The 25,107-nt window shown below is 47.2% G+C and overlaps 1 protein-coding gene and 1 long non-coding RNA gene across 3 annotated transcripts in view; one reads left to right on the forward strand and one right to left on the reverse strand.

Moving 5' to 3' along the window:
- The window catches only part of Pwwp2a (PWWP domain containing 2A), a 40,004-nt gene extending 38,467 nt beyond the window's left edge, over window positions 1-1,537 (reverse strand). For both annotated transcript variants that reach the window (XM_021176730.3, XM_021176729.2), the window contains exon 1: window positions 874-1,537. In XM_021176730.3, the coding sequence (XP_021032389.1) occupies window positions 874-1,397 (524 nt within the window). In that variant the 5' untranslated portion in view covers window positions 1,398-1,537. The remainder of the gene's footprint in view (window positions 1-873) is intronic.
- On the forward strand, window positions 863-6,965 carry LOC147001559 (uncharacterized). The gene is made up of 3 exons (XR_015044790.1): window positions 863-992; window positions 1,590-3,778; window positions 5,244-6,965. It is a non-coding gene; the product is annotated as an uncharacterized LOC147001559 (long non-coding RNA).
- Window positions 6,966-25,107: the final 18,142 nt, after the last annotated feature.

The raw sequence follows: 25,107 nt of genomic DNA on the forward strand, positions 1-25,107 counted from the left end.
CTATCTGCAAAAGAAGAGAATAAAAAGGTTAACTCTAGACTGAAAGCAGAATACCTTCTTTACCTGTTTAAAGCAGTGCCCAGAACATTTTAAATCAAAAGGTGAAAATATACTGGATAAGACAGAGGTTTGTAGGTGAACTCAACCTTCTAGTCAAAACAAATTTAACTGTAAACATCGTCTCAGAAATCATTTGAGACTCAATCTCTACCACTGCCAAAGAAAAAGTCATGCGAACATTCCTTTGTAAACCCACCACTTGGATAGTAAATGTTCAAAAGACAGGGGACCCATCCCGTCTCCAATATTTCTTTAAGCTATAAGTAAAATTAGCAGAAGGTACCTCCTTATTAAAGAGTGATCCTCCGAGAAACTATTTCCAGCAGTTCTTAATAACAGTAAAAAAGGGCTCATTAACTCGGGGCTCTTTCTCTTTTAACAACTGACAGGTAACCTTTTGGGAAGCCCAAAGCACACACCCCTTTCTTCAGCCCGGCTAAAGTTAAAGGTTGATTTGAGGACAGGGAAATGCCTCCGCAGCACCTCTCTCTCTCTCTCTCCCCCTCCCAGCACCCGGTTCTCTAGGGGATCCATCTGCATTTTGCATTAACCCATCTGCCCCAGTGCGCAAGCCAGAGGGTCGCAGGGGGCTGGGGATGAGGAGGCGGGGTGTGCCAGCCATCTGCACCCGCGCGCGTCCCCAGCTGCACACCTGGGGCCGGGGCCGCGCGCGTCGGCCCCACGCGGAGCGCGCCCCACGCGGAGAGCGGCGCGGGGCGGCGCGCAGGACCCGAGGGCGGGGCGGGAGCAGCCGGGGTTCGCGCTCTCCCTCGCGGCGGAGCGGACAGCTTGCAGTCGGGGGGCCGGCGGTACCTTTTGGATAGGTCCATGAGGACCCCGGAGAAGAGCTTCTCCCCGAGGCGGAACGACACGACGAGCGCGTCCTCGATGATGTGGTCCAGCGTGACCCGCACCTCCGAGCCGGGGATGAGGTGCGACACCGCCGAGTCCCCGCCCGCCGGCGGCACGAGCGCAGGAGCTGGTGGCGGCCGCGGCGCGTCCTCGGGCTGCTCGGGGGCGGCCGGGGGCTGCTCGGGCGGCGGGACCGGGACAGCCGCGGGCTCGGGCGGCTTCGCCTCCTCAGCCTCGGAGCTATCGGCCAGCTCCCCCGGCGGCGGCGGCGGCGGCGGTGGCGGCAGCGGCTGCTCGTCGGCCTGAGGGGCGGACTGGCGCCCGTCGGCCTCGCCGTCCGGCACCGCCGCCTCCGTGGCCGTGACCGGGAGGGGGGTGCCGGCTTCGCTGCCGGGAATGGGCTCTAGCTCCGGCTCGGCCTCGCCGGCGCCCCCTTCCCCGGGGGACGCCGCGGTCGCCGCCGCCTCAGCAGCCACGGCCGCCATTTTCTCGCTGGTTTCTCCCTCCTCCGACTCGGGCTGCGGCGGCGGCGGCAGCAGCGCGGCTGGGATCCCGAGGCCTTCCCCTCCCTCCCGCTAACACTCTCGTCCCGCCCTTTCCCTGATGCTCGTGATTGGCACCGCGCCATTGGCTCCGCCTTCCACCCCCTTCCGCACTTCTGTCAACCCATTGGTCAGAAGGAGCCGTCTGTCGAGGGCTGAGTCCCGCCCCCTCCCTCAGAGTAGGAACTTCCCATTGGTCAGGTGAGTTGTCAAGTGGAGAATCTAAAAGGAGTTTGAGGGGCGGGCTGAAGGATGGAAAAAGCGGCGCCCTGTGCTTACAGCCTGTATCTATTGGTTGGTAGGGGAAATACCGCTTTAGGATTGGTTTATGCTCCTGCCCTTACTCGGCCGGTTCTTCGGAGGTGGGAGAAGGGAAGGAAACGCGAGTCGTGCCAGTTCTTTCAAAGACTCCCCAAGGGGGGAATAGCGGGAGAATGCAGAAGGGGAACCACTTCCCAAGAATCTTTGCGCAGAGATCCTTAGAATAAATGTTATTTCTAGGCTTGGATTTGCTTGTGGCCAAGTGTGGGCACAACAGGCTTCTGTGGGAAAGATAACTAAAGTTCCGAAAATAATCCTGAGACACTTTTTGGGTGCCTATTCACTAGTCAGATTACGAGGTGCTGGAAACAGGGCGATGTACAAGACATTCTCCATGACCACATGACAGGAGCTCCCGCATACACTCAAGCGGTGTTTTCCTTGGTTTCACTCTTTAAAATATAAAGGACTAAACTCTAAGAACCTGCTAATTTCAAAAAAGGAAAATTCTAACGAGAAGACAGACAACTGGCATGCTAAATTGACTGTAGTCCTTAAATCCACGGAAAGAGTTCACTATTGAAGCCTTTTCTTTCCTTACCCTCTTCCTTGCTGTGTGCAGAAAAAAAAAAAAAAAAAAAAAAAGAAAAGAAAAGAAAAGAAAAATCTATCTAGGCATAGTTGCCTATGGGGCAGCTCTTGGGAGGCACAGGCAGAAATGGCAAAATTCTAGTCCACACAGACTTAATACTGTTTCAGGATAGACTCAACCGCAAACTGAGATCCCGTCTCAAGAAAGAAGAGATGAGGGCTAGGGGGGCCCTCCAGTGTCCTAAGGTCCTTGTTTTTCTGGTTTGGGTTTTTGTTTTGAAACAGCGTCTCCCTATGTACTTCTGGCTTGCCTGGAACTCACAGAGATCGGCCTGCTTCTCTCTGCCTCCCAAGTGTTGCGTTTAAAGACCAATTCTATTTCAAATCTGTTAAGTCTAGAAGGAGCCACTGTACTCATTTCTTGCAGATTGTTCCTCAGTCAGTCCTTTCTAATAGCAATTAGAGGCACTGAGAACACCTACAAAAGAGAAAGAAGATAGTTACCAACGTGGAGGGAAGAATGAAATGCCGAATTGAATAACATATATCAATATCTAGTACAATCTTACATGGTCCTTGCAATTAGACAAGTGCTATTATACCCATTTTATTTGAAAACTGAGACAAAAAGGTTTCTAATGTTGTTTAGCTAATAAATTACACGGTCATAAGTCCAGGTATTTTTTATAGAAAAGACAAAATGACAATAAGCAAATATTAGCCAAAGTTCTGTCTATTTCGAGCCTAGCAGTTCTCAGGAAAGTAAAAGTCCAATAGAAGATGCCAGTCAAGGAGAATTCAGAATCTCCCTTTACAGCAACAGGGAAAATGGAGTTTGTTTAGAGACCACTGTGTACCACTGACTTTCCCAAACCCTCTCATTTGAAGCCCTGTGTTCTGGGGGGCTAGAGCGATGGCTCAGCAGTGAGGACCATGTGCTTCTATTGCAGAGAATCATAGTTGGTTCCAGCACTCCAGGGGATTCAATGCCCTCCTCTAGCTACCTTGTGCACAACCTACTCCCAGACATACAGAGATGAATAGCTAAAAGTAGTGAAAATAGCCAGGCATGATGGTGCATGTTTTTAGTGAAGAAGACAGAGACAAATGGATCTCAGTTCAAGGCCATATATATAGCAAGTTCTAGACCAGTGTACTGGCTAGTTTTGTGTCAACTTGACACAGGCTGGAGTCATCACAAAGAAAGGAGCTTCAGTTGTGGAAATGCCTCCACAAGATACAACTGTAAGGCATTTTCTCAATTAGTGATCAAGGGGGAAAGGCCCCTTGTGGGTGGGACCATCTCTGGGCTGGTAGTCTTGGTTCTATAAGAGAGCAGGCTGAGCAAGCCAGTGGAAGCAAGCCAGTAAGGAACATCCCTCCATGGCCTCTGCATCAGCTCCTGCTTCCTGACCTGCTTGAGTTCCAGTCCTGACTACCTTTGGTGATGAACAGCAATGTGGAAGAGTAAGGTGAATAAACCCTTTCCTCCCGAAGTGCTTCTTGGTCATGATGTTTGTGCGGGAATAGAAACCCTAACTAGGACAACCGGGTAGGGCATCTATCATAATGAGACTGTATCTTACTAGTCAGCTTTAAACACACTAATATGTTTTAGCTCTCTTTACAAATGAAAAAACTGGGCCCTCCTCAAAAAACAAACAAACCAACAAACTGTGCTTGCTAACATGCACACACATTGGTTTTGATACCTAGACAGAGTAAGAAAGCCAAAAACATCTCTTATGGGGATTACATTATGCTTACATTAAACATACACAGGTCTTGCCTTACAGAATTTCCATTATGACTCTACATCTATAGTTCACCACAATCAGCTAATTAAACAATAACATATAGTCTATGGAGCCATGACACCCTGAATTCTCACACTGTATAATCTCCCACAGGGAGGAAAATAAGACTTGGGTCCTGGTACCTCATTACTTCTCAACGTAATTACAAAATTCTGCAGTGACTAGTTTAAACTTCCAATTTATCACAGATTGTGGCATGCATAACAAGGCACCCTCCAGGGCCACTGTTTTCATTGTGCAGCTCAAAAGACTCTACTCACCTCATTAGGTCAGCTCTTCTGCTTTGCCATCAGGACCCTATCTCTAATCCTAGTCTATCTAGTCTACTCTCTACAAATCTTCAAGCTTTCTAATACTAGGAAGGTCTAGTCCAAATCTTTCTCTTATTCATTCAAAAACATTAAAGGACTACAACGAATCAGTAACTGCAAACAGTAAGACAAACAGAAGGTATGCCATAAGAATATTTAAAAAAATTGAGCATTGGGCCTATTTTTTCTAGTTGGTGAGTTATAAAATAATACTTAAGACAATGAAAGAGCCGGGCGTGGTGGCGCACGCCTTTAATCCCAGCACTCGGGAGGCAGAGGCAGGCGGATTTCTGAGTTCGAGGCCAGCCTGGTCTACAAAGTGAGCTCCAGGACAGCCAGGGCTATACAGAGAAACCCTGTCTCGAAAAACCAAAAAAAAAAAAAAAAAAAAAAAGAAAGATTCTGAGAAATTCTATGAGTGAAATAAACAGACTGGGGTAATAAAGTAGTTAGGCAAGGCAGAAGAATGCACCCTTTAAAGAAGATGGGTAAAAAAAAAAAGGGGGCCTTTCTGAATCAGGACACTTGAGGATGCTACGGAACACACAGAGCCAGCTCTTTGCTTTGCTGGCTGAACATTCAGGTCACAAAAGAATAGCAGTCTCTTAAAGCCCCAAGGCCAAAGAGGGCTTCCCTGGTCAGAAAGAGAAAGAAGACCATTGGTGGTTGAAGACAATGGCCAAGAGGATGAGTAGGTAGAATGAGGTTGGGAAAGAAATAATGCCCTGTAAGAGATTCTTCCCATGGGAACCCCAGGTCTAGCAGAGAACCTGGCTCTTACATTTGCAGCTAGGTACTTCTGCCCTCAGGTTCCTTCTGGAATGAAAATGTCATGGAGAGAGATTTACTGATAGGCATGTGCTCTATGGGTCTCGAGAGGTAGGTGGTAGAATAGATGGATAAATAGTTGGAGGGCTGGATAGATGTATGGGTGGGAAGAAAAAGAAACCCAGCAGGAGTGGCAGTGCTCCAGAGGGGTGGTGCGGACTGTGGGGACTGTGCTTGCATAATGGCTTAGCTCTGTGTTGTGGCACAGCCCCGGGGGAAGATGCAGCTCCTCTAGCCTGGTGGTAGCCTGGCTGTAGCAGTTGTGGAGAACCTCTCAATGGAAGCTTTGTTGATGTGCAGCCCCTGGATAATGTTCCTCGTGTAACATCTGCCTGTCACTATAGTCTAACATCTCATTGTGTCTTGGACCCAGTGAGTGTCTGGGCAGGATGCTGCTGCCCAGGGAGATGTGTTGCTGCCAGACATCCAGGAATGATGGTGGCCTCAAGGACCCTGCACCCATGACTTCTCCACTGGACATGAGCAGCATCCCCTGGAAGCCAGAGATTCCAGAACACACATACCAGCAGCACCTCTTCAAGGAGAGGAAGGAGAAGCCATTGCTACCTTTCTACTGTGAGACAACTCCATCAGTAGCCACTGACAGTGTGGAACAATTAAGCTACCCACATCATCATGAATTATCTTAACACAAAACTGGCCTAGGAGAGCATTTGGCATTTTGAAAACCAGACAGGACTGAGAGATACTTGGCTATACACAGCACAAGGGCCTTTCCACTGAGAAGACCAAGTAGCTGTGAAGGGCAAAAACCACTCCATGAGTTAAAGCTGCAAAGTGGTCACTCTACCACACAAAACACCCCTCACTCATCCAATAAACAGAAGTTCACAGGATGCTTCATCTCTGCTTCCTCCCCAGTCTGATCTGGCCCAAATCCTAAGTGATAAGAACTCATTAGGTAAGCCAGGAGTGGTGGCGCACGCCTTTAATCCCAGCATTCGGGAGGCAGAGGCAGGTGGATTTCTGAGTTCAAGGACAGCCTGGTCTACAAAGTGAGTTCCAGGACAGCCAGGGCTACACAAAGAAACCCTGTCTCTAAAAACCAAACAAACAAACAAAAAAGAACTCATCAGGTAAACAGAGCCCCTTTGGACCAAGACTGATCTGTAAGTTTATGTTAAACTGGAGGTTTTGCTAGCTACCCCTACAAAGGAGCCCAGAGGCTGAGAGATGTCCAGGCCACCTGAGTAGCTGAAGATCCAGAAACCTCAAATTGCCCAGAAGGATGTCCCAGTGATAGAAGGCAAAAAGCACACACTGTGAACCCATAAGCTCAGCCCCCATGGCTTGAGTATGTTCATGCTCATTGCTTTCTAGAAGGCATTGAGCAGTCCCAGCGACTCTACCGATTAACCTCGGCTCTGAAATAGGGACACAGTATTTTTAAGTAAAGGCTTGAGTGACATCCTGCAAAGCAATTATCCTTTGTGAATGAAACTGTGTGCTGAATGAAAAAATGTTAGCTATGCTGTTTGGGGGACCTTGTGACCTATTTTGTATCTTTTGTCCTAGAGAGGGACATTAAGCCTTGCCTCCTGAGTAAATAATGCTTACACAGTTCCCAAACCTAGACGTCTTGATTCTTTTCCCATGACCATCATAAGCATCAACAGAGATATGTACCTATTAACCTGCACAGCTGTGTCCTCCTGATGTTTTCTAGCCTTGTCAGCAGGACTGACCCTATCTGAGAGCCGGGTATACTTAACAGCCAGACTCGGTAGGACCCTGGCTCTACACACTGAAGCTAGAGTCTGTGTGTTTTTTATTAACCTGATAGGCCTCTGCAGTTGGTGCCTTGCTATTAAATGTCACAGAACAAATACTAATCTCTCAGGACCTCTCTTGCAAATGAAGTTAGCTTAACTTCAATTTGGTCAGAAACTTCCTATGGGAAAAAGCCGAGTCTACGAAGTCCATATTGATAAATACATCCTAACTGGGCTTGTTGTGCTTTTGTGTTCTTTATTCCTAGAGCTTGAAGCTCATTTGTGCTAGGTATGGGCTCACTAAGCACCTGTAGGTACTAGATAGATATTCTTAAGGGTAAAGGTGGCAGATACGTAGGTAAACTTGAGGTTCACTTGAAATCACCTTATTTTGATTTCCTTATTTAGATCAAGGCCTGGGATTTTGGTTTGTGAGAAGAAGAAGAAAAAAAATTCAGATCTTTTCTATATCAAAAACATTTTCCACCAAATGAGCTGCATGCTTTAGGTTACACATCTTACTGAGGACAGAAAATAAGCAAATGCCTTTTTTTCTTTTTCCTTGCTGTGAACAGGCCTGCTGTTTTGAACACTGTCACAAATGCTTGCTGGATTTTGTTTGAGGCAGTAATATGTTTAGTTAATGAGCTAACCTCACTAAGAAGCCCCGGAGTCAGGGCTATACAGAGAAACCTGTCTCGAAACCCCCCCCCCCAAAAAAAAAAACGAAGAAGCAGCCCTGGAGTCTAAAATTGTCATAAAAATTAATCTATCTGTGTTATCTTCTATATTGACAATAGAATCCTTGCTACTGCCTCGGAGGGAAGGAGGGATGGGAGGGAGGAACACACACACACACATAGAAACACACAGAGAGACAGAGACAGAGAGAGAGGTCAGCTGGGGTTGAGCATGGTAGCACATGCCTATCATACCAGAGCTAGAAGCCATGAGATCAGGAACTCAAAGTCTCAAGGTCCTCTTTGACTTCACACATGGGTTCAAGGCCAGCACGTCAAGCATGAGACCCTGTTTCACACACACACACAAAGAACAAAAGACAAGACAAAAAAAGAAAAAAGAAGGAAAAGGAAAGGAAAGAGAAACCAGCCAGGCCTAGAGACACACACAACACTCAGAAGATAGAATCAGGAGCACCAGAAGTTCAGAGTTCGGGGCTGGCGAGATGGCTCAGTGGTTAAGAGCGCCGACTGCTCTTCCGAAGGTCCTGTGTTCAAATCCCAGCAACCACATGGTGGCTCACAACCATCCATAATGAAATCTGATGCCCTCTTCTGGAGTGTCTGAAGACAGCTACACTGTACTTACATATAGTAAATAAATAAATCTTAAAAAAAAAAAAAAGAAGAAGTTCAGAGTTCAAGGCCAGACTAATGCATAAGGCCTTGTCTAAGTAAGACTCAAAGAAGAGCCGGGCGTGGTGGCGCACGCCTTTAATCCCAGCACTCGGGAGGCAGAGGCAGGCGGATTTCTGAGTTCGAGGCCAGCCTGGTCTACAAAGTGAGTGCCAGGACAGCCAGGGCTACACAGAGAAACCCTGTCTCGAAAAACCAAAAAAAAAAAAAAAAAAAAAGACTCAAAGAAGATGTCAGATGGATGGAGCAAGGCCTCATGGTTCCCACCCATAATTCCAGTACTCAGGAGACTATTGCAGGAGGGTTTTGACAGGTTTGGATTCTAGTATAAAGTACGGTACCAGCTGGTCCTGACTGCCACAGAATTTAGTTTCAAGCTCTGTGGGGTGCTAGAGTAATGACCAAGTCTCAAGAATGTTTAAACTTCAAGGCTGAACCTGTGTCCGCTTCCAGCCAGCCTCTCTGGCAGTACAAAATCTCCATGATAAATCATTTACCTGTTTCTTCAGCTACAAGCTACTTTTAAAGCACCGACTTTTTAGAAGATCCATTTTTAATTATGTTTAGGCATGTGTGTTTATATGTGGGTATGTACACACGAGTGCAACTGCCACTAGAGGTCAGAGGCACTAGATCCTGTGGAGCTGAAGTTACAAATGGTTCTGACACGGGTGCTAGGAACCAAATTCAGGTCCTATGGAAGAGCAGCAAGTACTCTTAACTACTGAGTCATATTTCTTCATTCCCTATATATTTTGTTTAGTTTCATATAATAACTACCTATCAAGAAAATGTGTGTGTGTGTGTGTGTGCCATGAGCATGCAGAAATCAGAAGAGAATAAGAGTGTTTGAGCCTGAAGAGACCAGGAGAGAGCATTGGAGCCTTCAGAGGTCAGAGGAGGACATTGAAGCCTGCAGAGACCAGAGGATGGCACTGGAGCCTTCAGAGATGAGAGGAGGACATCAGATCCCCTGGTACTGATATTTACAGTTGGTTGTGAGTGTGAGCTGCCATAGGGATGCTGGGATCTGAGGAACTGATCCCAGATACTCTTCAAAAGCATCAAGTGCTCATGAACACCAATCCATCTCTCCAACCCTAGGATTTGATTTGGAGTCTTTTGTTTTTAAATGATGTAACATATATTTTCTTTAGGGTGTATCTTGAAACTTTTGGTGATCTTCTTGCCTTTGCCTCCTACGTACTGGGATCATAGGACCATCCTACCGTGCCTGGCTGCATAATGCTAGGTGTATAACATAGACCTCCAATCATATTAAGGCTTATTTTAAGAATACTAAGTTATTTAGAACTAGGCTCAGAAACTCAACCTGATTGGTGTATCTTGGATTAATCATACATGGTTGCTGCTGGACTCTGCCTCCACCCCAGTAAGACTTCTAAAAACAAAAGCCCTAGCATGTTCATTCACAGAGCAGGAAAATGCTTAAATATGGCTTAGTGCTTATTTTATTTTCTCTGGGCATGCTTACTCTGGACATTGAGGAATAGGGAACAGACAATGTGGGGGCAGAGACCAGGATAAAAGGAATGGCTTTAAAGACTCATGGGGACATATGACACGGGAGTGCAGTGAGGTGTTTCTTGGCTTCTGGGACGACTTCTCTCTGGAAGCCTGTTCTAGAATGAGCTCACCTGCTCCCAGATGAACTCAGTAAAGCTCAGTGCCTGGCAAATTTGTCAAGCACTGGCTCTCTTTGTGCCTCAGGGATTCTCAGTGCACTCTGGAATCTGAGAATCTGCTAAAGCTGCCTGCACACATGGTAAGAACCCATATGGATAAGGTAGAGACAACAAAGCCAGACATGGCACATCGTACTGTGGTCCCAGGGCCTGGGAGACCAAGAAACTAACAAGAAGGGACCATTCCTACGCCTAGTCTCTATCTTGGCCTGGATATTGGTCACACAGGTTGTGTTTGGCTTTTTATAACGCCAGCTTTGCTCTCCCGTGTACCTTTCTGTAGGTGATTGTATTGACTACAACTGCGAGCGCCGCATCGTTTCTGAAACAATAGTCAGGCATTTTATGACTGTGAAGTCAGGACTCTGACTTAACCCTGTCCTCTTGCACAGGGCTGCTATTGCGGCATCAGCAGGGATCGTGCGCCTTCTGAGAAAGCTCAATTGGGGAAGAGGCCTTGTGCTGTTTGATCCACTTGTCACTGAGCCACGGGGAGAGCCCAGACTGCACATCGTTTCTAATATGTCTATGAGCATGTTTTCAAAAGGGGTTAGCATTAGAAGACTGCCTTCCCTGTGGCTGGGTTTTACCTAGTCCTTCAAAGGCTTCATAGGCAAGGAAAGGAACAATCCGCATTTCTGCTGCTTGCCTGCCTGCTGGATCTGAGATACCAGTCTTCCTTGGCCCTTGGACTGGCATTTACACCAGTGGCTCTCTTCTTGGTTTACAGGCCTTTGGGATACAGACAGTGTTAACTTGTGTAAGTTTCCAGCTTGCAGCCAGCCGGGTAGGGTGACTTTTTCACCTCTATATTAAACAAGATAATTTTTCTTTTTTTTTTTTTTTCTTTTTTTTTGGTTTTTCGAGACAGGGTTTCTCTGTATAGCCCTGGCTGTCCTGGAACTCACTTTGTAGACCAGGCTGGCCTCGAACTCAGAAATCCGCCTGCCTCTGCCTCCCGAGTGCTGGGATTAAAGGTGTGCGCCACCACGCCCGGCTTAAGATAATTTTTCTTAAAGAAAAGGTTTCACATTGCCCAGACTGACCCCAAACTCCTTGTTGTTCCAGAGAATGACTCGGAACCCTTAGTCCTCCTGCCTCTGCCTCCCAAATTGGGATCACAGGTGTTCAACGCCACGCCCAGTATGTGCTGTCTTTGTCATTATCATTATTATCAACTCAATACTGGTTGTGTATGTGCACACGCACACTTGCTTTCCTGTGTACTTAGAGGTATGTAGACAACTTCCTGGAGTGGGTTTCCTTCTACTGTTATGTGAGTTCTTGGAGTTGAACTCAGGTCGTCAGGTTGCTAAGCAAGAGCTTTACCTGATGAGCTATCTCACCAGCTCCACTATTTTATCTTTTTTTGAAGCGGATTCCCACTCTGTAGCCTAGGCCAGTCTGGAACTCATTATATTGCCCAGACTGTCCGCCGCTTCTTGGTGGTCCTCCTGCTTCAATGCCAGTGCTAGGATAATAGGCATGAGCCACCAAGCCAGTATCATCAGTTCCATGTCCCTTGAGAATCCTGACTGATGTAAGCACTTGCAAGCTTATGTGAACACTGACTGCATTCTGTTCCTGGGTGTTGACGAGGGGCGGCCCATAGCTAATGGCCACAGGAGCCTGCTCCACAGGACAGACTGCAATGTGCACTTAGCTCCATAGGACCACGCTGAGAAAGAAGTGCAAATAGCAGAGGAGCCACGTGTCTGTGCCCTAATCTCCCAAGCAGTAGCCCATCGCTTGAGTTCCGGAGTCCCAGGAAAGGGGAGAGGATCCCACAAGGTACCCCAGAAGAGAATCATAACAAGAGGCAGAGCCCACCAAGATCCTTTCAGAAGCAAATGTTGCATGGCGTAAGGTTTAAACAACACAAGGAAGGAGAGTTCAAATTCCTCTCCCACACACACCTCTGCAGACTGTTGAGATCTGCCAGTGTTCCTGGGAGTACTCTCTTTCTGTACGTCTGCTTATGGTAACATAGCGTCACTCACACCAGCAGAGTAAAAGGGCCAGCATACTGCACAGATAAACACTGACAACACTCTCCATAATAAAAGCCACAATTAGTCCAACCTTTTGGCTAGCACCTACTGTGTGCCAGGCAGATGCAGCCACCAGGTGAACTTAGAAAATCAAGCCCTGTAACCTGTAGGCACTATCCTGAGACTCCTTCATAGCCTGAGTGTTACCTCCTCTCCCCGTGGTTTGCCTGAGTACACACATACCTTAAAATAATAATAATAAACAAAAGTTACTTCATTTGTCTTGTATAAAGGCCTTTATGTGGTAGCTACAATTGGAGCCCGGGTCCTCTGAGCAGAGACTGGTGTGGGTTTTCACAAGAAGGTCAGTGAATCCCTGATAGGGAGACTTGGTGAATACAGTCTTTTGCCAGAGGTCAGGGGTTAGGTAGCTGCAGGTTTTGAAGATGGCATCAAAGGTGGCCTTGGCAAAGCTACCCATGGTGGCAGTGCAGCCCCTGGCTGATGTGTAGCCATCATCAATACCAGCCATCAGCAGCAGATTCTTGGGCACACAGGCAGGGCGATGCCAGTGCCTCTGAGGCACAGATGAGATCCACCTGCATAGAGTCAAAGTAGCTTACCACCTTACACAGAACAGTGTGGGGCTTGCCAGTCTTGTATCCCCACCCCCATACCCTGTAGGCTCCCCACACAGGGACAATGAAAAGGAAAGCTTGGCCAAGAATATGCACCCTTAGATAGTGTTGGGAGCTATTAAGACAACACTATTGTCCTGATCTCTGAATTGGGCCTCTCCCCCCCCCCCCCGAGAAGAAAAGGGGGTCAAAAGCGGGCCACCGATGCACCGCTCCGAGAACAACCACAGATTGTTCCAGCCCTAAGTCAGCGCCAGATGTCCTGACCACAAGATGTACCCTGATACCACCAAGTTCCTGCTTCCCTGTGTAGTGGCCAAAAGAAAAATTTCCGCTGCCCCATCCCTCCTGCTGAGAAGTACTTCCTCCTTTGCTTGTACATTTCTGCTGCCCCATCCCTCCTGCTGAGAAGTACTTCCTCTTTTGCTTGTGCATTTCTGCTGCCCCATCCCTCCTGCTGAGAAGTACTTCCTCCTTTGCTTGTGCATTTCCGAGCCCCATTCCTCCTGCTGAGAAGTACTTCCCCTTTTGCTTGTGCATTTAAGCCTTGAGCCTTGCTAATACAGTGACACCTTGATGCTAATCAGACTGGTTCCCTGTCATTCTCCCACTTGGTGTCCATCTCTCCCTCCCCCAATTTGGTTCTTAGGCGAAGGTTCCCTCGAGACCCTCAAATAACTGGACCTGCTGGATGGGTCAGGATAGCAGTGGCTACCACCTTGGAGCAGTTGGCACCAAGACCAACAAATGTTGTAGTCCTCAATAGCCACCAAAGGACTTAAACCTGGTCCACTGGCAGCCCGAGTCTGCTCCTGCACAAGTGGAGTCTATAGAACCTCACTCTTTAGGGATGTGCCCAAGGAAAGCCAATAATCTTGGATTCCTAATTGGGCAGGAAGAACAAGATGAGTTCCTCCAGGGACTTGAACTCCATATCCTTGACCAGGATCCACTCCTTATCTTTGGCTTTACCTCCACAAGCCCCTCATCCTGGTCCACCAGGCCCTCTCTCTGCACTGGCATCAGCTGGGTGTTTTCCCAAAGAAGAAGCCACACAAGTACTTCTGTAATGTCTTGTGTGGCACAGTCTCATCTCAAACTCCTGGGTTCAAGTAAGCCTTCCAACTAAGTCTGTAGGCATGCACCACCACGCACAATGTGACTGCTGTGACAACATAGCCTTTTTTAAAAAAATCTTTTTTTTTTTTTTTGTTCACATGTGGAGTGGGGAGCAGATGTATTCCATGCTACCTGTGTGCATTGTAGGACAACCTGCAGGAGTAGCTTTTCATCATGTGTTGCTTGGGAACTCAACTCAGGCCACCAGGCTTGGCAACAGGCACCTTTACTCCCTCTTGCAGGCCTTCAGGGTGGTGTTTGTTTGCTTACTTCTAGATTTACCTAGTTTGTATATATATATATGAGTGTTTTGCCTGCAGATGTTTTAAACTTGACTTTTTGAACAGAGGGTCTAGAAAGATGCCATACCTTCCACTGAGCCTTCTGCAAGGTTGGTTTACTGATTAAAACTTCAATGATGGCACTGGGGAGGTGGGTCAGCAGTTAAGAGCACTTGCTGCACTTGGAGAGGACCTGGGTTTAGTTCTTATTGCCCACATGGTGGCTCACAACCATCTAGAACTCCAGTTCTACGGGATCTGACACCATCATCTTGGCATCTTTGGGAACCAGGCACAAAGGTGGTGCACATACAGGCAAACACTCATTCACATAAAAAGTAAATAAATCTTTTTATAAAAGATTTATTTATTTATTATATGTAAGTACACTGTAGCTGTCTTCAGACACTCCAGAAGAAGGCGTCAGATCTCATTACGGATGGTTTTGAGCCACCATGTGGTTGCTGGGATTTGAACTCAATACCTTCAGAAGAGCAGTCAGTGCTCTTACCTGCTGAGCCATCTCACCAGCCCAATAAATCATTTTTAAAGAAAAACTTAAATGATTTTGCAGAGGCTGTAGTGTTGCAAGTTCAGAGCCTAATTACAGTTTATCTTGACCTGTCTTTAGCTTCCTGAATAGAGATCACTTGCTTACCTCTGTATCTGAACTAAAATTTGTACGTCTATCAGGGGAAGAACAAACAAACAAACAAAACAAAAACCATTTAAAATGTATTAACTTAAACCGAGTTTCTACCACCCAAAAAGCTAAGCCTGCCATCAGATAGCATCTGAAACCTATGGCTGAGATGTCCCACCCACTCGATCTTTCCAACATATTTGTGAGATTACCACATCCTAACCACTAAACTACCAGGGAAACTGCCACCAATAATGTATTTGCACGTCCCTCAATGTGTGACCGTCGCTTCTAGTACTATAAAAATTTCATCAAACTATTACCACGTTGGAACATGGAATCTACAGCAACCAGAATCCATGTTCCTGTGGCATAGTCACTCAGAATAAACTATTAGACCTTAGGTTTATTCTCTGGTGCAAATATAAAATAAATAGACAAGTGGAACTGTCAGGGTGGGTGTGGAGGAACATGCATGTGACCCTAGCGCTCAGGAAGAGGATGGAGACAGGAGGGACAGCAGTTTAAGGCCAGCCTCAGCTACTAGTGAGTTTGGGGCCATACATGAGATCCTGTCTCAAAAAAAAGAAAATGGCAGAGGCCTTTAAGCCCAACTCTCAGGAGGCAGAGGCAGCTCTCTCTGAGTTCAAAGCTAGCCTGGTTAGAGAGGGAGTTCTAGGACATCCAAGGCTACACAGAGAAACCCTGCACGAAAACCAACAACAACAACAAGCTATATGCAAACAGCTCTACGTAGAAAAGCCTCCTGTGTGGTCAGTAGGGTGGATTAGTGGGTAATAATATTTCCTATAAAAGCCTGAGGGCTGGAGTTCCATCCCTAGAACCCACGGCAGAAAGAGAGAGCCAACTCTCAAATATCTGCCTCACACAGGCAAACACTAAGTACAGTGAAATTACAAAAGTGCCATGGATCTTTAAATGTAGACTAAGTTTTATCTAGAGAAGAAAGCTCTGTGAAATCCGCCTCGGTCACCGACCAAGCCTGGCCGACATACAGGACGCTTTGAAAACATTTGTAGCATTGAAAGACCCACAACGTGAGGACTCCCCCAAGTTCTGACTCAGGAGAGGCGACACCCCAAAATCACCCACAAGAAACAGTCTTGCTGCAAATTGCAAGAGGATTTTTATTCAAGAGCGCTCTCGGGCCCATGGTAGAGGACCATGGCGCCCCGAGTAGCTGAGTAAGGGGGTATTTAAAGGAAGAAACCACAACTCAAGGAGGTGGGGAGGGCGTTGTTGGAAAATACCAAAAATACCAGTTAAGAGTCACAAGGAAGTGTAAAGTCACTAATGTCACAAGGAATACCTGGTAATTGTGAGGGTTATTTCTCAAGACAGTTTCTAAGAGCCCCTAAAGATAGCACATTTGCATTGCAGGTTCCAGCAATGGTCAGGGTGGGTCAGGGTGACTTTCTTTGAATGAACACTCTTTGAACCCAGGAAGCAGGTGGGTGGAGGAAGGAATGTCGCTATCTGTTTTATGACCAGCACCTGGAGCACTAAGCCACAAAGACCACACTCTCAAGCCTGGGCCTAAAAGCCTCAAATTTTGTTTTTACTTTGCTATACTTCTTCAGCATTAACAAACTGAATAACTGATTTCTAAGTGGTAGATCACTGTGGGCTTGCTTTCTGTCCAAGTACATGGTTCCAGTATCCTAATGTCTAATTCTTCTACAGTCAACATGGATTTCTTAGGCAGGAAATACACAGAATGCTTGGGATGTGGCTCAGTGGTGTACTGAAGGCCTTCGGCGGAAGTGGGGGGTGAGGGGGAGATGGGAAAAGGAAGAGTGGAGAAGGGAGGAAAACGTAAGTGGAGAAAATGGAGCCTGGGCTAGGCTTGGGGTACATGCCCTAAACCCCAGCACTTGGGAGTTAGAAGTAGGAGGATCAAGGCTAACCCTGCCTACAAAAAACCCTGTCTCAAAAACAAAGTGGGAGAGTGCCGTAAGGTCATCTTACAGCAGGAGAATCCCAAACCTGGCGCCTGAGTTAAGAAGTACAGAGGATGATTGGGTTCCCAGAATCTCCTTGATCTGATTTGTACATAAGAGAGATGAGAAGTGAGGCGCTGTGTGTGTGTGGGGGGGGGGGGAGGGGGGGGGTGGACGGTGAGCATGGTCCAGCAGCCTGCCCTTGCACTCCTATGGCTCACAATACATTCTCTGCTGTGGTAAATTTGCTGGGTGGAGAGAGAAGCATGTCCCAGAATAGCTTCGCAAGGACTCTAAATGATTCATAAAGCACACTTCCCGTCCAGCAGAGGCACGGCCAGAGTCTTCGCAGACTCTTTCGGGCTGCTTTGGAGGTGGCCTCGCTGCTGCCCCTGGAATCTTTAGAAGCAAGCCCCCTTTTCTCTAGAAACTGGTGTACTGTTGTGTCAAAATCCATATTCCTTCCAGACTCGGGCTAGCCCAGCCCAGCCCGTGGATGCTGAGGAAGCCAGGAACAGACAAGCAGATTTAGATGCTTCCGTGACCTTGAGGCAGTTAACTCAGCAGGGCTATCATGCGGAGCCCAGCAGAGTTCTGGAATAAAAGAGGCGAGACCTTGGAAGCCTGTTGGAGCCGTACTCTTTCGTTCAGCTTTGGTCACCATAGTGACTTCATTCTGAAGCCGCAACCCTGCTGTTATTTCTTCATATTCATTCATAATAAGACCACCCTTGAGTTCTCCGCCCACTGGGGAAGCAAGTACCAGATGCATTGGAAAACGGGAGGCTAACGCAATGGGGCCTTTAAGCAGTGTGGGCCTAGGATGGTAGGGCGGTCCTCTGCTGGGCAGAGGAGCAAAGGTCAGAACTGGGAGGGAATTCACACGCCTCTGGGTCCCAGCCCCTCTGTTTAGAGGGAGAACAGGACCGACACAGACTTTCAGCTCTGTGGTACAGCCAGGTTGGAAGCAGAAGCCCAGAGCCCTGGCCTCGTTCTCACAGCATTTGGTCACCATGGACACACAGGAACCTTTAGATTGCCTGGCTCTTGGCCTTTTGTGCCAAGCTGGGTTCATATTTAATGGGATTATCACAAGTTTGGCAATCAGATCCTAAGCCTTTCATTAATGGCCTAAACTAGAACTTTTGTAGCCAAAGACCCACATCTGACACAGATTTGCAAGTGAGTTAGCTCATCTCATTTTAAAAATTATAATGCTCTTTAAGAAGGAAAGACCTAGCTGTAGGTCACGATAGTGTAAGCTGCAGGGTCATGGTAGTCCAAGCCTGGACTCTCAACATTAGGGAGGTCTTGGAGGACTAGGAAGTCAAGGTCACCTTTGGCTACTTAGTTGGAGGCTGCTTCGGATACACAAGAGCCTGTCTCAAAAGAAGGTGGGGGGTGTGGGCTAGAGAAACTAAGAGCATAGTGCTGCCATGGGGTTGTGACACACTCCTTGAATCTCAGAACGTGGAAGGCAGAGGCAGGTGGATCTCTGCATTCAAGGCCAGCCTGGTCTACAGAGTGAGTTCCAGAATGGCCAGGGCTACACAGAGAAACCCTATCTCAAAAAAAAAAAAAAAAAAAAAAAAAAAAAACCTTTTTCCCATGAGAGTTTGGATCTCCAGAACCCACTTAAATGGCCACTTAATGGGCTCAGGAGGCAGAGATGAGGGTCCCCCAAGCAAGCTGCCTAGCTAGAGTAGCCGTATCAGTGAGCTCTGGGATCAACTGAGAGATGAATAAGGTAGAAAGCAATCAATGAAGACTCCAGAAACCAACCTTGGACCTGCACAGGCACATACACATGCATATTTGCATCTGTGTCCACACTTAAGAGAACACTCGGAGACATACACACTGCACACCCACAACAAACAAGCAAAACCAAACCTGAGACTTAGAGTCAGGATCAAATGGGAGTCCTGACTCTTCAACAGTACATGATCACATACACACACACACACACACACTCACACACTTTTGGGGATGAAAAATAACCAATGTAAAGCTTCCCACAACGTGTGGATTGGAGGGTTTTTGTTTTATTTTTTTCCTTTCTGACAGTCTTTCTATGTAGCCCAGGCTGGCCTTGAACTTGCCATCCCCTTGCCTCTACTTCCTGGATGTGTTATAGCCCTGGCTCTAACCCATTCTTTTTGTTGTGATTTGTCCATTCATTCATTTGGCTTCTGAAACAGCCTCTCCTGTAACCCAGGCTAGCCTTGAACTCCTGGTACTGCTGTCTCAGCCTCCCTAATGCACTGTCACGATGGGCTGCAGGGACATTCCTCACCAGCCATGAGGAATGCCATGCAGCTCATTCATCCAGGCAGGCAGTGACTTCGGAGTCTCTGAGCTATGTGGTCAATTCCTTGCTGACTTACTTTACACATGTTTACTTAACTTTCCTGAGCCCAGGAGACCATGCTTCATACAGTGGCTGTGAAGATTACACAAAGCTGCCTGTGGACAACAGCACTGGGAAGTGGACTTACAGCAGTTTCTATCACTGGAAGACCTGAAAGTGGTTTCTCCCTATAACTACAGGGAGGTCTCCATTCTACTCACCCCGTTGCCTGACCAAACCTACCCCAAGGACAACCAGGAACAAACAGGTGAAAGGTGAGGGGGTGAAAGATACATCTCAAGGCAAGACTAGTGCAAAAGATACTTAACCACCAGCTAAATGCAAATTACAAGGAGACTGTATGGATAGCTACAGAACATCAAAAAGACAAAGGACCCGTTGACTGCACCATTCAAATGAATGGTCTGCATATGCAAATCCATTGAGACTGAGGCTGGGGGAAATTTGGAGATAGTGAATAAGCTAAGGCCTCTTTGGAGGTGATTAATCCATTCTAATCTTCCCTGCAGTAGCGCCTCCTCTCTGATACTCCAGAGTCATTACTTACTAAAATCCCTCTTTGCTACCCTAGACCCAAATGGGGTGGGAAGCTGCTCTTCCCTGGCTCCTACATGATCGGTACTCTGTCGTCTGCTGCTCTCAAGCCTGCATCTTATTCCTTTCTCCAGCATGGTAGTTCTGCTTCTTCTCGGGTCCCCTTGCCCAAGAATCCTTAAGTTCTGCCTCTGTTTCTCTGCCCAACCACTAGCGGCCGGCAACTTTATTTACCAATCAGAACCAACTGGGGGTAGGGACCCTCAGCATCTCAGGTGAGAGATTCTCATGCAATTTTTGGGAACCCAATTAACATAATACAAGCATTAAACCAAATCCACAACAGAGACAGGTACTTAGCTACATCACCAGCCGCCTCCTTACTTTGTGTTTTGAGACAGGGTCTCAGTAAGTTATCTAGGCAGGCCTTGAACTTGTGGTCCCCCTGCCTCAGCTTTCAAAGTAGATAATGCCTGTACCATCACATTATTCCTTGCCCATATGGGCGGTTTGTGAAACTTCTTCCTGCCATCTCCCCTCTATCTTTCTGTTGGGATGAAGAGTAAGTATTAGTTCCCTTCCTGGCAATGAGCTAGTCAGTGCATCAGTTAAGACACATATAGCCAAGTCCCCATAGAGCCATGGACTAAATATGTACTTTTGGTTCAAATCTCTAGGAATTTCCCATATAACATTCTATGTAAACCTGATTGACAGATGAGAAATGAAACCACTCATTGATGGGGCTGTAGGGAACTCACACTCTGCATGTAGACAGTCCCTTGAGTGTCTTCATGAGTTCATGGCTTTCCCTGTGAGAAACTCATCAGCCGTGGAGCCAGCAATTCAGGCAACACAGCTGGCTTGGAACACCCATCTTCCAAAGAGCTCACTCCCAGGTAACAGTGAGGTGTGGGGGATAGGGAAGTTCAAACACAGTAGACAGAAGCACATAGAATCAGCTGGTATTATATCTTCTTTTCTCCAGCGTGGTCATTGTCTCTTGGAGGTCTGCTCTCTTCTGGAGGGAAATGGTGGGGAAGTGGATCTGGGGCAGAGAGGAGGTGGTGGGGCAAAGGTGGGGAACCTGGGAGGAGTAGAGGAAGGGAAAACGGTGGTCAGGATGTATTGTATGAGAAAAGAATCTATTTCCAATAAAAAAATAAATAAAAATAGAAACAACAGAGTTGGGGAAAGAGCTTTTTATTAGGGTTGAAAAAAATGCACATATAGAAAACACATGAAGAGAAAGTCCATCCATGAAGCAGAGGTACGGGGTGGGGTACAGGGCTCCAAAAGCTGTTTGTTTTAAAGCCTTTGAAAGGCTTTCCCCCACCCCTTATTTAGGGTTGGTCAGTTTGAAGACAACCTGGATGGCTGATTGGTCCACAACTGTCTTGTAAACAAGTCCTGGTCTGGCTTTGAACTTCTTGATCCATTTCATCTGCCTGGGACCCCGCTAGTAGGGAAAAATCCACAAGACCTATGGTTTAAACTTTCAGGCTTTTGCCTCAGGTCAGAAAGGTGGGAAAGAAGCCAGTCATCTTGGAAGTTCTCTATCTTTATTACCTAGTCATGGCCCTCTCCATATCCTTCAGCCTATCAGGGAATCGGTCTAACTCCTAGTCTCTCAGTATATGGCCAAGCTTAAATCTGCTAGCTGCCCTGTCACCAAGATCTGAGGCAGTCTGAAGTGGACAGAAGGAGAATCCCTGCACTGGAGATCTGCCTGTTGCTGAAGCGCTGGACTACCAGTGCAAGTAGATCTCACTTGGTACCCATCATCCTTTGCCTTTGGTTTTTCTATTTGTGAAGTAAGGCACGTGGACCAGTTCTGAGATGCCTGGAGCCAGACCTGTGTTCACACACACACACACACACACACACACACACACACACACATCTCTGCCATAGTGGCTGTCACTTACTGATACTATAGGAAGCCTCATAGTCCCTTTGAACTCATAGGTCTCATAGTCTACCACCAACAGATCCAAAGTAGCTCTTAGACACATGTTCAAACCATGTGTCTGAATTGGTTTGTTTCTAAGGCCTACTCAACTCTATTCTGGGTTACTCTGAACCTCTAGGTTTGCAAACACAGTGGGAATGGGAGCTATAAGAACATGGGTATTAGCCAGATCCGGTGGTACCAATCTGTAATGCCAGCTATTAGGAAGCCTAAGTCAGAAAAATCATAGTTCAAATGTGCACAGGCTATATAACTTCAAAACCAACCTGGACTACACGAGCCTGTGGCTCAGTTAGTAAAGTCTGCCCCATAAGAACAGGTACCTGATTCCAATTCTCTGAACCCAACTTACAAAAGAAAAGAGAGTCAGGTGTAGTAATGGGTTTGTAAGCCCAGCATCAGGAAGGCAGAGAAAGATGGTTCCTGGCAGTGTGTTTTATAAAAAGCCAGGACATGTTTGGTAGGGGGCAGTATGGTGAGGTGGGAGGGGTGCCTAGGCAGGCCCATGCTGAGGCATCCTTTCCCCCTGAGGTACCAGGCATAGTGTGGAATAGAGTTTATTTAGGGCATGGGAAGGGAAGTTGAGAAGGGAAGAGAGAGAGGGAGAGAGGCTGGCCAGGAACATGTGCAGAGAGATGGGGAGGGAGAAGGGAAGAGAGAAAAGGGGTTAGGGAGAGAAAAGAGGCAGAGAGGCAGAAGGGCAGAGAGGCCAAACAGTCCCTTTTATAGCCAGGCCTACCTGATTGTTGCTAGGTAACCACTGGGCGGAGCATAGAAGGAATGCTAACACCTGCAAACTTGCTGGCCATCCAATCTAGACTATTTAAGGATTTCTAGGCCACTGAGGGACTCTGTCTTTAAATAGATAAATAAATAAACAACAACAACAACAAAAACCAGGTAGAGCTCTCTTGAGGAGTGACAGGATACCCGAGTTTGTCCTCTGGCCTCCACACATGGCATGGTCACGTGCACACACCCACACAGAAGGCGGGTACGTGGAGATATAGCTCAGTGGTAAGAAGATTTGCCTAGTATGTGAAAGCCATAAATTCAATCCCTAGTTATATAACCCCAGTACCCCCCACACACATACATACATGCATACACACACACACACACACACACACACACAAGAGCAAGGTGTGAAGACACATGGCTGCACTCACACGCTTGTAATCCAAAATACAGATAGGAAGAACAGGGAGTCCACAGTCAGCCTTTGTCTACAAACAAGTTTGAGGCCAGCCTAGGTTACATGAAATTCTGTCTCAAAACAACCACCCCCAACCCCCAAATAACTAAGAGGGGGAAAATAAAATCAAGGGCTAGAGAGTTAGTTCACCAGTGTCCAAGAGGGGGCTCAGAGCTGGCATGACCATTCTATGGTTAAGGGGGAGGTTTTATTCAGACTTGGGAGCGTGGCACCTGGAATCCAGAGCAGAGAGAACAGAGTAACAGACTGGACATGACCAGGGCTATCTGTGAGAGATGGGAGAAGAGACAGAGACAAAGACAGAGAACAGAGAAAACATTAATGAGACTATAGAGAGCAGGGTGGGGGCGGGGCAGAGAGCATCTTGTCCTTATGAAGAAAACAAGGAGGGAAGCCTGGTGAGATCAGAAGGGCTAGGATGCTAGTGTGGACTTTAAAATGTCTAACAGGTACTTGGGATACTGGGAGAGCTTGCAGGCCAGCATGAGCTTTGAAATGCTCATAGGTGCCATAGATAGCCATTGTCCCCTCTGCCAGAGGTGAGGGAAATGGTTCCTGCTGATGGATGAGAACTGCTTTCACAAGTTCCTAAGAGATGCTGGTTTTGTCTAACTACAAGAAATCCTCCTAAAGTCTGAGCTGAGCTCACCGCATCTGCGTTTTGGAGTTTTGGAGTTTCCCTTGGATCTGACAACCTGATAAAGTACGTACTGCTTGTGCAGAAGCCCAGGGTTTGGTCCCCAGCACTCACGATAGGTGTCGAACAAGTACCTGTAACCCAGACTCCAGAGCATCCTTTACCTTTTTCTAGACTCTGGGCAACTGCACTGACTGGCACATAGCTGTGCGCAGACACACATGCATACACCTAATTGAAAAAAAAATTTTTTTTAAATCAGAAAATCTTGGCTAAGCATAGTCGCATGTACCTGTAATCCCAACACACTCTAGAGGTTGAGGAGAGAGGCTCTAAAGCGTGAGGCCAGCCTGAGGTTCCATGATGAAAGTAAGAGAGAAATGTGATATGGACAGGGAGAGAGACAAAAAGGGAGGGGGAGGAAGAGGGAGGGGAGGGAGAGGGAGAAGGAAAAGAGGAGGAGGAGGAAGAGGAGGAGGAGGAGGAAGAGGAGGAGATAAAGGGAGGGAAGGAAGGAAGGGTGGAACAAGGGAGGGTTTGAAACCCAGTAGTGTGTCATTTGTTGTCAAATCTAACCAGGGTGAGTAGTTTCATTTTGAGTTTTTCTTCATCCACCCCCCCACCCCCGCCAAGATGTAATCGGAATACCTCAGCAAGTTACAGGTGGACGTAGATCATCTGTGCAATGCAGCTTTAGCTTGCACGTGGCAAGAGCAAATAGAGCCTACAGAGACACACCCAGCATGGGTAAAGAGAAAGCTGTCCCCTCCCAGCTCATACTACCCTCCCCTATCCACAAACAGGGAAGCTCTACCAAGTGCCTCCTGACTTACACTGTCTAGAGCCCCCTCTTCCTGGGCTGTCCTTTCTGCCAGTTACTGCTTGCTCATCCCTGGCCCTTTTGAAGCTTCCTAGGAGCTGCTCCTGTGTCAGGGGTTCCAGAGTAGACTCACAGTCTTCCCAGCAAGACAAACGTTCCAGAAGGCCACTGTGCTTAACCAGCTGTGACTTCCTCCTCTAATTTCCCCAGTTGGTGTCCATTTAACACCCACAGGCACAGCAAGCTGTTTAGACTAGGCATATTGTTTTCTGGTAGCAGGGCTGTAGCTGGACTGTGTCCCGTTTCTCAGTATAGGTGCCAGAACCATTTTGGGAAAACTCTTATTTATTATCTCCCTAGGCCCTAAGTGTCAAATGAAGGGCTCAAGCACAGATATGGAGTTCAAGACAAGGATTGCATGAAGGATATTTACTTACTAGAGATGCTTTCAGGACCAGTAGCTCTGGGATGAGCCTGGTGTAGCATATGTCTGAAACCCCTGCCTGTGGCAGGTGGAGGCAGGAGACTCGGGAGACATCCTTAGCTAGTCTGAGCTACAGGAGACCCTATGTCAATACAAAGCCAATCTCAATGAACCAGCTCTAGGGAGGAAAGGAAACAATACTGAGCAGAGGGAAAAGTTGAATTTCAGTGTAATTGGTTTTGTTTTTTGGTTTGGTTTGGTTTGGGTTTGGTTTTTTGAGACAGTGTTTCTCTGTATAGCTCTGGCTGTCCTGGAACTCACTCTGTAGACCAGACTGGCCTCAAACTCAGAAATCCACCTGTCTCTGCCTCCCAAGTCCTGGAATTAAAGGCATGTGCCACCACCACCTGGCTTTAGTGTAAT

Source organism: Mus caroli, unplaced genomic scaffold (assembly GCF_978045245.1).
Source record: "Mus caroli unplaced genomic scaffold, Mus_caroli_1 scaffold_13, whole genome shotgun sequence".
Classification (NCBI taxonomy): domain Eukaryota; kingdom Metazoa; phylum Chordata; class Mammalia; order Rodentia; family Muridae; genus Mus; species Mus caroli.